The sequence below is a fragment of the Myodes glareolus genome, chromosome 10 (genome assembly GCF_982192425.1).
Source record: "Myodes glareolus chromosome 10, mMyoGla1.1, whole genome shotgun sequence".
Classification (NCBI taxonomy): domain Eukaryota; kingdom Metazoa; phylum Chordata; class Mammalia; order Rodentia; family Cricetidae; genus Myodes; species Myodes glareolus.
This window is the reverse complement of record NC_142035.1, coordinates 50,024,300-50,036,612: the sequence shown is the minus strand read 5'-3', so window position 1 is coordinate 50,036,612 and position 12,313 is coordinate 50,024,300. Positions and strand designations below refer to the sequence as shown.

At 38.9% G+C, this 12,313-nt stretch overlaps 1 protein-coding gene across 4 annotated transcripts in view; it reads right to left on the bottom strand.

Annotated features, from left to right (window-relative positions):
• Anapc1 (anaphase promoting complex subunit 1) overlaps positions 1-12,313 on the bottom strand; it is a 78,398-nt gene that overhangs the window by 37,660 nt on the left and 28,425 nt on the right. For all 4 annotated transcript variants that reach the window (XM_048460053.3, XM_048460052.3, XM_048460055.3 and 1 more), the window contains exons 19-26: positions 11,535-11,803; positions 10,639-10,730; positions 9,597-9,745; positions 5,774-5,852; positions 5,385-5,421; positions 5,224-5,294; positions 3,517-3,695; positions 1,108-1,322 (exon numbers count right to left, since the gene is read on the bottom strand). In XM_048460053.3, coding sequence (XP_048316010.3) covers positions 1,108-1,322; positions 3,517-3,695; positions 5,224-5,294; positions 5,385-5,421; positions 5,774-5,852; positions 9,597-9,745; positions 10,639-10,730; positions 11,535-11,803 — 1,091 coding nt within the window. The remainder of the gene's footprint in view (positions 1-1,107; positions 1,323-3,516; positions 3,696-5,223; positions 5,295-5,384; positions 5,422-5,773; positions 5,853-9,596; positions 9,746-10,638; positions 10,731-11,534; positions 11,804-12,313) is intronic.

Genomic DNA, 12,313 nt, shown 5'->3' with positions numbered 1-12,313 from the left:
AAAGGAAAGCGGAAGGAGAGCAGAGTCAGTCACCTAACACTCCTGTCCCCACAGATGGAGCCATGACAGCACCTGTCTCACACCTCCTGAAGCTAAGCTCCTAAGTTAGGTCAAAGAGTTCTTCAAAGCAACAAAAAAGTAACCAATACAACTGGTGTGAGTTTAAGCCACACTAAAAATTAGCAAACAAGTACCTCAAAATCTCCTCCTGAATTACAAAACAGAAGAATGAGTCCAGTGTATGCTTCACTGACAAATTCTCTGACTTAGATTGGCCTTTTCTGAAGTATGCTGTTATATTTCATGAGGAAGAGGTTATAATTATATCCCCAAAAACCAAAAATATTTTTAAAACATATATGGCTAACTGAAGTTGGATGTAAAATTAAAATAAAAGGTAGATTTTTTAACTTCAAGTAAGTTTCTTTGCTTTAGCTTTTAAGTATCTTAAATGCAAAAACAAACAACAAAAAAAAAATTAGGTAAGTATTACAGTTTCATTTCTATGGCTGTGATAAATGACCTGACCAAAAGCATTCTTTGATAGGAAAGAGTTTATTTGGCTTAAAACCCCAGGTTACAGTTCATTATAGAAAAGGAAGTCACAGTGCAAAGTCTGATCCATATCACAGCCACAAGCAAGAGCAGAAGAGAAAATACACCCATGCTGCTCAGTGGTCTGCCACTTGCTCAGGTAGCTCTCTTCATTCCTAGACAGTTCAGGCTCAGCCGATGAAACCGTGCTGCCCAGTCAAGGTTGGTCCTCCTAGCAAGACAGTCCCCCACAGACCACCCTGATCTAAGTAATTTCTCAAATTAAATTCTCTTCCCAGGTAATTCTAGATTATAGCAAGTTAACATTTAAAACTAACCACCAAACTGGTAAGATGGCTTAGTGAGAAAAAGCACTTGCCACCGAGCCAGCTGAAGCCTAGTAGAAAGAAAGAACCAACCAACTCCTCTGACCTCCACATACTCACTGCAGTGCATACACACCACACAAATACAAATAAATGTTTAAAAAAGAAAAGTTAAAATACTAAAGGAAAACAAACAAACACAAACTAGTCTCAAGTGTAACACACTGGACAGGATGAACCATTTTACCTGTTTTCTTTCTCTTCAATGAACTCATGGTCACTGAGTTCTGGGTACTGCACCACATTGACACGAACAGGTTGTGCACTCTGAAGCAGTCTTCGCACATCCTGCACCCGTAGATCTTCACTCCATATTAATGACATAACCTCATGATTCAAATCATTCATGCCATCGTCTTCCTCCTCAGCCTCGGTTCCCGAAGACACATCTGAGGAGAGCACCTACATAACAGACTTTATGGTAGTGATTTGAGAGGCAGCTGTGTGTCTAGACTGAGAGGGCAAACAGGTTAACAGTACACAACTCTACACTAGAGGTAAGCATAACTGGTAGGCGTCCTGAAGTCACTCTACACTGTCATACAAGCTCAGCTCTTCGGCACTGGGAGGGCACTATGTCACAAAAGCTGGTCACACTCTCCTGATCCCATTATCACCCTGAGCCTACATAAGTATGTAGTTGCTACAAATCTTCTTAGAGTACTGCACTGGAGTCATTCTTTATTAAACTGAAGAAATGAGTTTATATTTAGAGTTATAATCAGGGAGTTGAATCTACTAAAACAATCCATTTGCTAATTCTTTTTTTCTTCAGGGAAACCAGTTACTCCAAAAAGAAGATGAGGAACTCACTATTAGTGTAGGACTGAAACCTACTTCCACATTAACAGAAGCAGAGGAATAAAACCTGGAAGACACCAGCAAAGGCTGACTGAAGCAGCAAAAGACTTGGATTGTGACTGGTTTTCACTTTCCATTTCTACACACCTGCAAACCTCACCTGTGCTCTATCTCACGCAGGGTTTCCCAGCCCCATGCTTCAGTCTGACTACAACACAATGTACACTTCATGGACACTCCATCTCCTCTCAAGCAAAGTTCTACACTCCAATAAAAGATTAGATCCTAATTAAAATGCTAGAGTTTTCTTATTAGTGTGGAGGAAACAAAGCTAACCTGGGAAAAAATGGAGTGTGTGTGTGTGTGTGTGTGTGTGTATGAGACAAGATAAAAACTTACTTTGGTTCCTATGGAATAACCAATCAAAAACAAACTATAACCATGCACTACACAGCACTTCCTCCAAGAGCCTGCACACATGATAGGATCTATGCCGAGAGACCCAGCTACAAACACTGTCATGCCTGCACATCAGAATTGCCTAAGGACACATTTCTCAGAATGTATGCCATCATTACACAATATATTACTGTATATTCTAATGGATAACTTAGCTAGAGAACATAACCCCAAACAGCAGAAACAAGTTGAAATTTAGCCTCAAATAACTGAAGAAACAAAATTTAGACAAACTTGCCTAGGCTGCCGTTTAAATAATTTATAGATTAATATTTATAGTGTTTATGAGCTGAATGGCTCCCAGAAGCAAAAGAAATATAAATGCCAAAGATCTTTGTGTGCATGTGTGTGTTTGTGTTTTGGGACAGGGACTCACTATGTAGTTCAGGCTACTTTAGAACTCATGGTGACTCTCCTGGCTCAGTCTTCCAAGTTCTGATTACAAGCAATGTACTACCACACCTGGATTTTCTTGATCAAGAAAATAAGAATGGATTTATATTTAAAACAGGACAAATACAAAGTCAACTGAAGTTGCTATTTATACACAAATTTGAGATTAGACTCCTATGGGAACTGATTCTATTCTAGCTCAAGTCCGAGGCAGGCAACTGCTGGGTTAGGAGAGCCACTGTGACTCATGCACACCGATGATGATGGGTGGACTCAAAGGCTAACAGAACAAGCCTGGTTCCCACTGTTTGCTCTGAGATGTCACACAGATCTCTGTGAGCCCTATGCCTGTCAGCCTGGTCTACAGAGAGATCCTGTCTCAAAAACAAACACACAAAAAATGCTACTCATTTCTAGGCTTCTCAGAACCCACTCTGAAACGGGTATAAAGAAGAGAGTCTTTAAGGCACCTAAATAACTAACCCCAATGGAGAACATATTCTTCCTCAGGCTTCAGTCTTCCTGTTATTCAGGGATTGTGCAAATATATTTATACCTATTTAAAAGGCTATATTCAAGAAATCTAATCTCTTAAAAAATATGAATGAGAACACTTATTATTACAGTCAGTCAAGAGGGTACAAAGGCTCTCGGTTTTCCTGTGTAGTTAACAGCTGCTTCCACAGGTACAGGTAGCTGAATAGGCATGGCCAGTGGCTTGCTGATTCTGTACCTGTCCTGACTCTGGGCAAAGAAAGGTACAGGTAACACAGGGCAGTCACTAAGTCCACAGCTCCCCTGTTCAATTATAAACTTTATCTGACTTACAAAAGGCAAACTGTGAATACAGTTACCATAATGTAAAGGTACAAAGGGAAAAGAAGTCAAAGTTCCACTTTGACTTTATCTGAGCCTAAACTGAACTTCCTGTGTTGATACTCACAGATTTGCCTCTGGGTAAGTTTCCTTCACAAGCCTGCTTGGAAAGATCCTGCCGTCCAATCAAGAGGCAGACAGCTTCTGACCAGTCTGAATCAGGCTGCTCCCGACAGTGATAGATTGCATCCCTGATGGGAAGAGCAATCCCAAAGGGAAGAGTCTCCAAATCTCTTAAAGTGAAACCTTGGAGGAAAACAAAGGAAGAGAGGCTTTTCAGTTAGATCTGCCACTTCCCTAATCATCCTCAAACTAGTGAGTCAACAAACACTGAAGTCCACCAGTACTAAGAGCAGGGGAGAACAGCAAATAGCAGTAATTCTCACCATAACTAACAGTGCTGTAAACTGGTACCATTACTCTGGGAGTTGGCAAGATATCTCCACTCCTTTGGTTACAAACAACACCATGCACATGTGCACCAAGATATAAGAATAAAAATATCAAGTAGGAACTTTGTTTCATTATGGTGACTAGAAAGGGGAGTAAGGCAAGTCCCACTGTCTGTCTTCAATAAATGACTTAAAACTATATGAATCAGCTCAGGTGAATGTGGTACTTGTATGTACATACACAAAACACTCAAACATACATTCCTAAGATGACTAATGAAGAAAAGCAAGGCAAAGGTCATATATAGGTAAATGAGTGGCAGCAACCAGGTAAGTATTAGCTGCACTTGCACTGGTCACACTGTTTTAAAAGCAGGTGACCAAAACCAAAATTTACTTTATTATTATCCTCTATATTCACATTTCACACACTTTTGTATGAATATATTCATATAATATTCAATATATTTTTATTTAAAATACTTGTAATGCTCAGACCATTCAAATTTCTATTCTATTACTTTTCTAGAAACATCCTAAACTTCACATTATCCATTATTCATGATATAAAAGTTGATCAATTATTGAAGCAAAAATATTTCCTTATATAGGAATAATTTTTACTAAATATTATATAATGGACAGAATTCATCTAATATTTTTCGTTTACTCATCCTATATGTACACTGTAAGACAACTATTGTTATTTTCAAACAAGTCACACAGAAAGAACTGAAAACCTTCATTGAGAACATACTCTGGGTAAAATAACAAGAAACACTGCCTCCTGATTGCTGTGACTAAAGGTGTGTGCCACCACTTCTGGCATGGGTAACTTTGCTTTTTGTTGTTGTTGTTGTTGTTGTTGTTGTTTTTCTCAGTTTTTTTAAAAAACAAATAATTTTACTACATTTTTAAACCTAGGAGCAAGGGCATTTGGAGCAAGAAACAAAGAATTAATTTTCCTCCCTTCTTGTTAGCTGAGCATTCACTCATCACAGTGCATTTGAGAGCACTCTCTGAAGTGCTTACACGATTGACCTTAAATGATGCCAAAGTGCCCATTTCTGATATCTAAATGTAAAGTCTCAGAATGGCTTCACAATTAGATGTACATTAACTAAAGTTTGTCATTCTGAGACCAATTTACAGAGCTAGAGCTACTGCCTCCACCGATCCACAGGGAATGAAAATAAAGATTTCTAATGCCTTAAGATATAAAAGGCTGATGTCCCATCTACTCTTATACAGGAAGTTGTGGATGCTCAATCTTCAGCCTTTACAGACAACCAGAGCCTCGCCTCTCTCCTCATGCTTCCCCAGTCCAGGGAGAGCAGGGAAGTCATGACAATACAGTCCCAAGATGACAAAGCAGCTCTTACCTACATTGGTCATCCAGACAACCAATCTTTCTGCTAGACTGGAAACTGAAGCAGAATGCCGGAAAGTAAACCTACCAAGAATAAAATAAAACAACATTAAACACAAACATTTAACATAGCTACCAATTTTACATATGAAAGCACAATCTCAAACAAATTACCTGTTTTCTTCCTGTTCTGCTTGTGACTTCTGGGGGGCTGAAAGGCAACAGATAGAAACTTTATTTTGATTGACATTCTGGAAAACAACATACAGAAGATATCTGTAGATAAAAATTCATTAACCAAAAACTCCTTCAAAATAAAAAAAATCAAGTAGTACTGTGGCAAGCTGCAACAGACAACCGTTTTCTTTAGACTAGCATAGTCCTATACAGTCATGCTGAGAATAGCAGCCAGGTGTGTCAGGCTTTAAGTAAGCCGAAATTTGAAATTCAGCTGTGGCTGTAGACTGAATGGTATTATAAAGAAGTAAGATGGGTCTCTAAAACAAGCATCTTAACATCCTACTTGGGATACCCAAACACTGTAACACAACTTGACAACTTACTTAAGGTTACTTTGGATAAATACTGCGAGGCTTCATCAGAAACACAACTCTCATCACCAAGGATGTAGAGTGCAACGCTCTGAAGAGGAAGAAAAGGAATCTGTTACTTGTTTTTGTTGTTGTTTACTTTTAATTCAGTTGTTTTGGTTATTTTTATTTATGAAACAGGCTGTCATGTAGCATGAGTGACATCAAATGCCCCATCAGATCAAAAAAGATCTGAGGCTGGCCTTGAACTACTGAGCCTCCTGCACTTCCTAGTGCTGGGATTACAAGGAATATGATCCCACACCCAGATGAACCTGTTCTTATTAACTGAAGAGAAGGAAGAAAGGAAAGCATAAAGGAAAGGCTCATACATTTAGGTGTCCAACACTACAAGGCCGGACAACATTATATAACACCACGTGACTACTATCACTCTCAATACAGAAAAGCTGCATCGTGCCTCACACACCCCTTGTGTTCTGTCAGCAACCCTTCTCCACAACGTTAGAAATAACTTGCCTGCTCTCCTGCCCCTAGCCTATCTGTCCTACAAGATGTATATGGGATGACACAGCAGAGTCTTTCCAGGTCTACTGTACAACAAAGCACAGACATGAGATTTATCCTCTTTATGCCACAACCGCTAGCTTGTTCCTCTTCACTGCTGAGTAGTATCCATTACAGAGATGCCAACTTAATACATCTACTCAGGAATTGATGAACATGGGCTGAAGAGATGGCTCAGTGATTAAGATCACTGGTTGCCCTTCCAGGGGACCCAGGTTCAATTCCCAGCACCTACATGATGCCTCTCAACTATCTGTAAATCCAGTTCCTGGGCATCTAGCCTCTATGGGCACTGCATTGCACAAGGTACACAGTAAGTATACTTGCAAGCAAAACACCGACACAAGCTAAATAAAATTAATGATTTCAAAAAAACCTTTTTAAATTAAGGGACATACAGGTTATTCCCAGCATACATAGGTTATAAGAAAACTGATTCATGCCCTTACACGCAGGTCTTTGTGTAGCCAATACATTTCATACCAGAGAATAAACCTGTTTGAATTATGGTAAATATATGTTAAAATTTTTAAAATTTTGGAGCATTCTTTTATTAGCATAAGCAAAGTGAAAGTTTCATCTGCTCAATACTCAACCATGTTTTTAGTTATCCTTACAGATACCTAGTCATATCCTAACAGTACCTAAAAGTAGTAGCTATTCAAAAATCTCGTTTAGCCTTCAGTTTGTTTAGAAACAAATTAACTCAAAAACAATACCAAAAAAAAATAAACCAGTTCAAATGAATTAAGATCACACACAAAAAAATTATTTCTGTACAGTGTATGTTGGTGTATGTATGCATGCATATTCCTGTTGAGTGCTCATATGTGAATATGGACATATGTGTGGCATAGGACACATATGAAGGTCAAAAGACAAACTCATCTGCTGGCTCTTGTCATCCACCTTGTTTGTGGCAGGGGTCTTTTAGTGATTGGTCCTCTAGAAGAGCAGCCAAAAGATCTTAACCACTGGGCCATGTCTTCAGCCTCCCAGGCAGGGGATATTAGTCACTACTGTGTAAATCAGGGCCTGCAAGCTTCTGAGGAATCCTGCCATCTTTGCCTCCCATTTCCCTGGAGGCACTCTGAGATTACAGATGTATATCATGGCATCAAACGTTACATGGATTCTGAGGATCCAAACTAGCCATACTTACAGGACAATCACTTCGCCCACTGAGGCAACAATATCCTTATTTATAAGTATCTAATAGCAGTATTCCAATAAGAGGTACATAATTTGGCAAATTCACAGAACAGAAGTTACCAGGGCTAAAAGGGAAGAGGAATAGGAAACTACTGTTTAATGGTGCACGGTTCATGACAAACTGGTTACAGACAACTAAATGCCTAGGAGGCAAGTCCTTTCGGCATACTTGTAATTGTTGAGATTAAGGTTAGCCTCTGAGAATGCCTGAGGAATTACCTTGATTATGTTAACTGATGTAATTTTTGGTGGAACCATTTCCTAGGCAGAGGATCCCAGACTATATAAAATGAAAGCACAAACTAAGGACTTAGGCATGAATTCACTGGATTCTGCTCTTGACTGTGGATATGATGTGACTGACTAGCTGCTGCAATTTCCTGCCATCCTGACTTCTGCTCAGTGATGGACTAAAGATGGACTTGTGAAAAATAAGCCCTTCCTCCCCTAAGTTACTTTTCTCAGGTGTTTAATCACAGCAACAGGAAACTAAACTAAGATGGGGTAATGAAAAAATTTTGGAGAAAAAGTGGTGATGATGATTACATATGTGAATTAAGAGAAAAAAAAACACAGAACTGCCTACCTAGAGCCATGGAAGACTGAGAAAGCCCTGTTCAACACGAAGAAGAACAGAACAGAACAGAGAAGGGCAAGAAGAAAGAATGTTTACAGATTTCTAACTTTGATAAGAGGGGATAAAAGCAGTAGGAATCTCTTGTACTTCTGGAAAGATCCCTAACAGGCCTACACATATACTGCCTCAGAATCAAGAAACAAAAGCTTATATGCCAAGGAACTCAACTTTACTAATGCCGTCTGGTTCTATATGCAAGTTTGGGGCTTGTATTAACTATTCAAGAACAACAACATTCTAAAAATATATTTCTTTGAAAAATATTTCAGCAGGACTTTCAATAACCATAAGTCAACTAATTATTAAATAGGCAAAGGTTATAAAACTGTTAAGACAACTTCTAAAGAGAATAATAATGGGAAGAAGAGTACCACAAACCAGTTTTAAGGTTTACTATGAAACTACCACAAACAAGACAAAGTGGAGAACACACAAGTTCAATGAACCACCTGGAAAAGACTTGACAAAAGCATAAATGCAAAAAAGGGACGGTCATGTCAACAACTAGTGTTCAAAGAGCCAGCCAGCCAAAGAGTAAAACATTCTCAAGGCATGGCTAGTCAGGGGTGGTAGTGTTGTCCTAGGACCATAGCAGTTGGGATGCTGAGGCAAGATCACCGTTCAAGACCACCTTGGTCGACATGGTAAGTGCTACGTGAAAAAAAAAAGAGAGAAAGGCTTTCTTGGCAGAACAACAACACAAAGTTAAAGGAGGAGACAGCAGCAGCAAACCACATTTTGACAAAAACTACTCAGCAGAAACCTCTAAACAAAATCATAGTCACTAGGAAATGCAATTAAAAAGCACAGTAAGACAGACTACAGAGCAACCAGATTGACGAAAACAAAGAAGGAAAGTATCAAATAACTGACAAGAATTCAAAGCAACCTCTCTAAACATTGCTGGAGGCAATATGGAACAAACAGATACTCGGGAAAGCAGTTGGAGATTTCTGTAAAGACAGGTATATACTTAGCATATAGCCATCAACCCCATCCTCTATTCTTACCCTATGGAAATGAAAGCTTATGTTGACATTAAAGTCTGTGTGTGACCTTTTGAGTATCTGTATTTATAGCTGATAAAACCTGGAACCAACCCAGCTATCACATAAGCCAACTACAGGGGCAAAAATGCAGTGGACTGTCAGCAACAGAAGTCAGGATCTGGTAGCATGAATGACAACTTCGATAACTCTCAAAAGAGTGATTTTGGAGAGAGGTGTTATAAACGTTCAATATTACAGTTAAAATGGTAATAATGAAACTATTCATCCGCTGTAATTTATAGAACAGTATGGGGGAGAGAAACACTGCAATTTTACTTTATGTGTGTACATGTGCATGCTGTTTGTTCTATATATGACAATTTAAAGAAAACTAAAACTAAGTAAGATAGTCAATACTCCAGATACATACCAAGACCACGAGCCTGCTCCTTTCGCAGACCCCAGGGAGGTAAGGATAGGGTGGCATTCCTTCGCCCTTCAGACAAGAACTCACCCACTGATAAATACTTGGCGGCTCAGACGTAAAAAACGAGGGATGATGCAGAAATCCCGTTTGACCTTTAGAATATACAAATGTTTAGAAAGGCACACAAATACATAAGACAAAAAGGTCATAGTACCTGTCCTTTCAAATTATAAGAACTATATTTTCAATGATTATCCAAAATATTTTTGTCATAGTAGATGGCTGATTATTTATAAATTTAAATTATTTATATTTTACTCCATTATAAATAGAAATTCAGCAATGTCATTTACAAACCATATACCAAGAGTTGGACAGATGGCTCAGTAAAAGGCACCAGCCACCAAGCCTGATAACCTGAGTTCGATCCCTGGGTCCTACATGGTGGAAGGAGAGAACTGACTCCAAAAAGTTGTTCTCTAAATTCCACACATATGTAATGGCACATGCACACCCATACTCATACAAGTATGCACTGCCGCACACACAAAATACATATAAAAGTAAATTTTAAAAAATAGTTTTTAAAGAATCTTTTTTTTTTTTTTTTTTTTTTTTTGCCTAGTTCTGTAAAGGTAAAAAAACAAAGGGACACAAAAGACTAAGCTCTGCTCTTTGAGTCCCTTCAGGGCAAGCCTAGACTAGAGCAGTGGAGAGAGGGATAAGTGGTAACTACTAGCCCTATATGTCTAGTGCACTGAGGAACTAAACTTTTACAGTAATTAAAGTTAAGTATAGCCATTGGCCTCTACTGAACAGCACAAGTCAAAGTTATAGTGTTTATGACACCAGAGGTTGTTTAAGCTTTGGAATAGGTAAAGTTTTAACTACACACTAAATAAGTTATGGCTTACTTCAACTCAGTGGTCAAATGCTACCAATTTAAAACCGCCTGGCTAAAAAGACATCTATCCTTTGCTTTTCCCCGAGACACAACAAACACCTATCCACTACTCAGAAGACCTGCAGGGATGCCAACACTCACCTGGATCAATCGCACACACTTGTCCAGTAGTTCTGACTAGAGTTGGGTAATCTCTGTAGTAGTGATCCATGTAAGCCTCTAATTTTAAGTCCCTATAACAGTAAGAGCATACACAAAAGTGTTAAAGCAGCCCCCATCAGTTAACTTTGCAACTTAAAAAGCATGTTTAGAGAAAGCTTTCAGATCTGGAGTATTTCCATGTGTATCTGGTGTCACACGCAAGCATCTGTCTAGACAAACTTCATTAAGGTCAAACTAGAGAAAGAGCACGATCTTGCTCCTTCCTGCTGTTTACTGGCTGTGTGATCTGCGGCAAGTATCTCTACAGACCACAGTATTTTCTTCCAGAAAACAGAGACATATTATCTAAGCCACTCTGAGGCTTCCCCCCGCCATAGAATAGTTTCTCTCAGACACAATATTTCCACCAGTCTTCCAAGCACTAGGATTATAGGCATGTGCCACTACTCCTGGCTACTACAAGTTTTGAAGAATAAATAACATATGTATGGAAAATATAGGACATGGTGGCACACATCTGGAAATCCTAAAATTTGAAAGGATGAGGCAGGAGCATCTAAAGTTTTTAGGTCAGCCATAGCTACAGGGGCAGGTGCTATGTATTTTCTGAAAGCCATAAATTAAATACAAAATGACATTTGTGATGACAATGATCTGTCATAAGGGGATCAGCAAATAAACATGCCAAGTTTCAAAAGTATTTCAGAATCCTCAGAATCACAGAAGTCAGAGAATGTGCTATCATCTTAATCAAGAGGCTGAAATACCAACCTGAACTGAGAAGGGGAGACTGGAGTTTTTCTAACGAGGCTCCTCTACATATCACAGAAAGCAAACCCTCTGAGGACCTAATGCAGTGTCCTAACAACACCTACCTTGCTAACTGAACAAGCAGGTCAACAAGGGAACAAATTCCTTCTCCCATTAGAGTATTCAGCTTGAGTTCTTCATAGACAAGGTGAAGAACAAAGAAAATTGCAGGAATGTGAGGAAAGAGAAGAGTTGAAGAATCCAGACTAAGGTTCTGTGAAAAATCTTCTTCTTTCACCCTTGAACTTTCCAAAGCAGTCAAACATAAAGATTTGTTCAGAAGATGAGACTCAACATTGTGATGGTAGTCTGAATTCAGTAAGTATTCCCAGTCCTAAGAAGAATAAAAAGGACAGTAATTACTTACATAGTGCTTGTTGGAAATGCCATTTTAAAATAACTGCAAGGGGCTGCAGTTCAGCAGCTAAGAGTACACACTACTTTTGCAAAGGACCTGAGTTTGGTTCCCAGCACCCACAGCAGGTAGTTCACAACCACTTTTAACTTCAACTACAGGGGATCTGGTATCTCTGAACTCCATAGGCACCTTCATTAAAAACACAAAAGGAAACACTCTACTGTCCGACAGGAGGGCAAAGCAAACTACAATATAGTCATAACACTTGGTAATAAAAAGAACATACAACTGATACTCCATCACCTTGGATCATCTTCAGTACATTATGCTGAATGACAGAAACCTTATGTACAGAATACAGAATACATCTATGACAGACACAACTAATGAATGGTCAAAGAATTCAAGTCAGTGCTTGATTAAAGATAAGAGGGAAAGGGTTGATTACAAATGACACAAAGAGACAATATGGAAAGGTACTGTGCT